Raw genomic sequence first — 1,867 nt, 5'->3', positions numbered from 1 at the left:
CACACATACATATACAGATACACGTATGAGTAAAATGACTATTGTAACGATTTATTTTGATTTGATAATTGAAAACAAAAATTCCGATGCTTTAAAGTTCCCGAATTGTAAAATTTTCTTAAAATAAAATTCCCGAATAATAAAATTCCCCAACAATTTATAATATTACCGAATTTTAAAATTACCCTATAATAAAATTCTCGGGAGAAAATTGCAATAATTTTAGAAACATTAAAAATAATTTATTTCTTGATCAAAATATTTGATTATAGTTTTGTTTTAAGTTTAATTAAATTGCTTAAATTCTGGAATTTTCCAGATCGGATATTTTATAATTCGGTAATTTTCTGTTGGGAAATTTTTCATTCGGTAGTATTATAAACTTTAGAGAATTTTCAAATTCAATAATTTTATTATTCGGGACTTTTAAAGTGTTGTGAATTTTATTTTTGGGAATTTTTCAGTCATTCAAATTAATATTAAATGTTATTTTGAATGAATGGCGATGACTCAATTTTTAGTTATACTTAAATATTTATATGTTTAAAATTAACAATTTGACCTATTCAGGGGTTGAGAAGGCCCCAAAAAAATTAAAAAATAGGGAATACCACTAATTATAAAATCACTTTTATTTCCAATGACGAGTAATTTGATACCTGTAACATATTTTTCCGCCAGGTTCCAATGGAGGTCCAAAAAAAAGAGCAATCTTTGGGACTTTAAGTGGTAAACTTTTTGGCAATCAGCCTTTAATTTTTAAATATTACATGCGCTAATTAATAAAAATATATTGCAGCAAGAATTTGTTCAGTTCACTTTAGGCCTGACCATTATAGAGAAAAGTCCTATGTGAATCTTGTATTGAACACAACTCCAAAACACACAAGAAGGCTTCGCAGGGATGCGATCCCATCAGAAAACCTGTATAAAAAAAATGGTCATGGCGAAGAAGAAGGGGCAGAAAACGGTATTTCAGAAATGTCAAGTTCTGCATCAGAGGAGTATGAAAGTGATGGAATTCTTGCTACGCTTTCTGCCTTAATTTCGTCACCTGTGTCGGAAGGAAATCTCGAAAAGGCTTCAGAGGAACTGGCTAAGCTACAAAAAGCAATAGCCGAACAATTGGAAAAACTTGAAAAAGAAGATACTGAAGACATAGAAAAAGAAGAAAGTTTTGATACTGATTTAAATGAAAGGCAAAATGAGGATAGTAATCAGATGGAAAGGCTAAGAGAAGATAATGAAAAGTATCGTAAAGAAAATAAAGTACTGAGAGAGGAAAGTCAACAGCGTCTTCAGCAAATGTTTGAGGCAAAAAAACAAGAGGCTTGGTGGAAAAAGGCTTGTCACATTTATAAAACAAGAGCAGAGTATGCAGAAGCTAAATTGAATTTCATTGCGTCAAAAAATGAAAAACTTATGAACCTGTTTACTTCTGAACAAATAAATAAATAAGGTTTGTTATTTTTTTTTTACTTTAACAGAGTGGCCACTGACCGGGAATTAGACTGGAGTTTTTAACACGGAGAAAAGCCAGGAAAATTTTCGAAAACCGGGAAATTTTGAGATTTGTTTTTACTTTTGCAATAAATATCGTTTCTCTCATTTAAAAAATGTGTTCATAATTGTGTTTACTGTTACCATCTCCACTAAAATATCTAAGATAATTTAAATTTAAAACTTTTAAGATATTATATTTTGTCTTCAAATACAAAATTTTTCCACTGCCGGTCATTTCGGAAATATAAAAGTATAATTTTATTAGATAAATAGTACAGTAAATCTTTCATTTTTGTGAAAAAGATGAGCGCAGCTATTTCATTTCATAAACCGTTACCGAGGAATTTGAATGACTTAAAACTAA

General features: G+C 29.7%; 1 protein-coding gene across 1 annotated transcript in view; it reads left to right on the top strand.

Annotated features, from left to right (window-relative positions):
• LOC117172059 (THAP domain-containing protein 1-like) overlaps nucleotides 1-1,459 on the top strand; it is a 5,484-nt gene extending 4,025 nt beyond the window's left edge. The window contains exon 3 of the mRNA XM_033359799.1: nucleotides 800-1,459. Within this exon, the coding sequence (XP_033215690.1) occupies nucleotides 800-1,458 (659 nt within the window). The 3' untranslated portion in view covers nucleotide 1,459. The remainder of the gene's footprint in view (nucleotides 1-799) is intronic.
• The last annotated feature ends 408 nt before the right edge of the window (nucleotides 1,460-1,867 follow it).

The sequence above is a fragment of the Belonocnema kinseyi genome, chromosome 4 (genome assembly GCF_010883055.1).
Source record: "Belonocnema kinseyi isolate 2016_QV_RU_SX_M_011 chromosome 4, B_treatae_v1, whole genome shotgun sequence".
Lineage (NCBI taxonomy): Eukaryota > Metazoa > Arthropoda > Insecta > Hymenoptera > Cynipidae > Belonocnema > Belonocnema kinseyi.
This window is presented reverse-complemented; position numbering and strand designations above follow the sequence as displayed.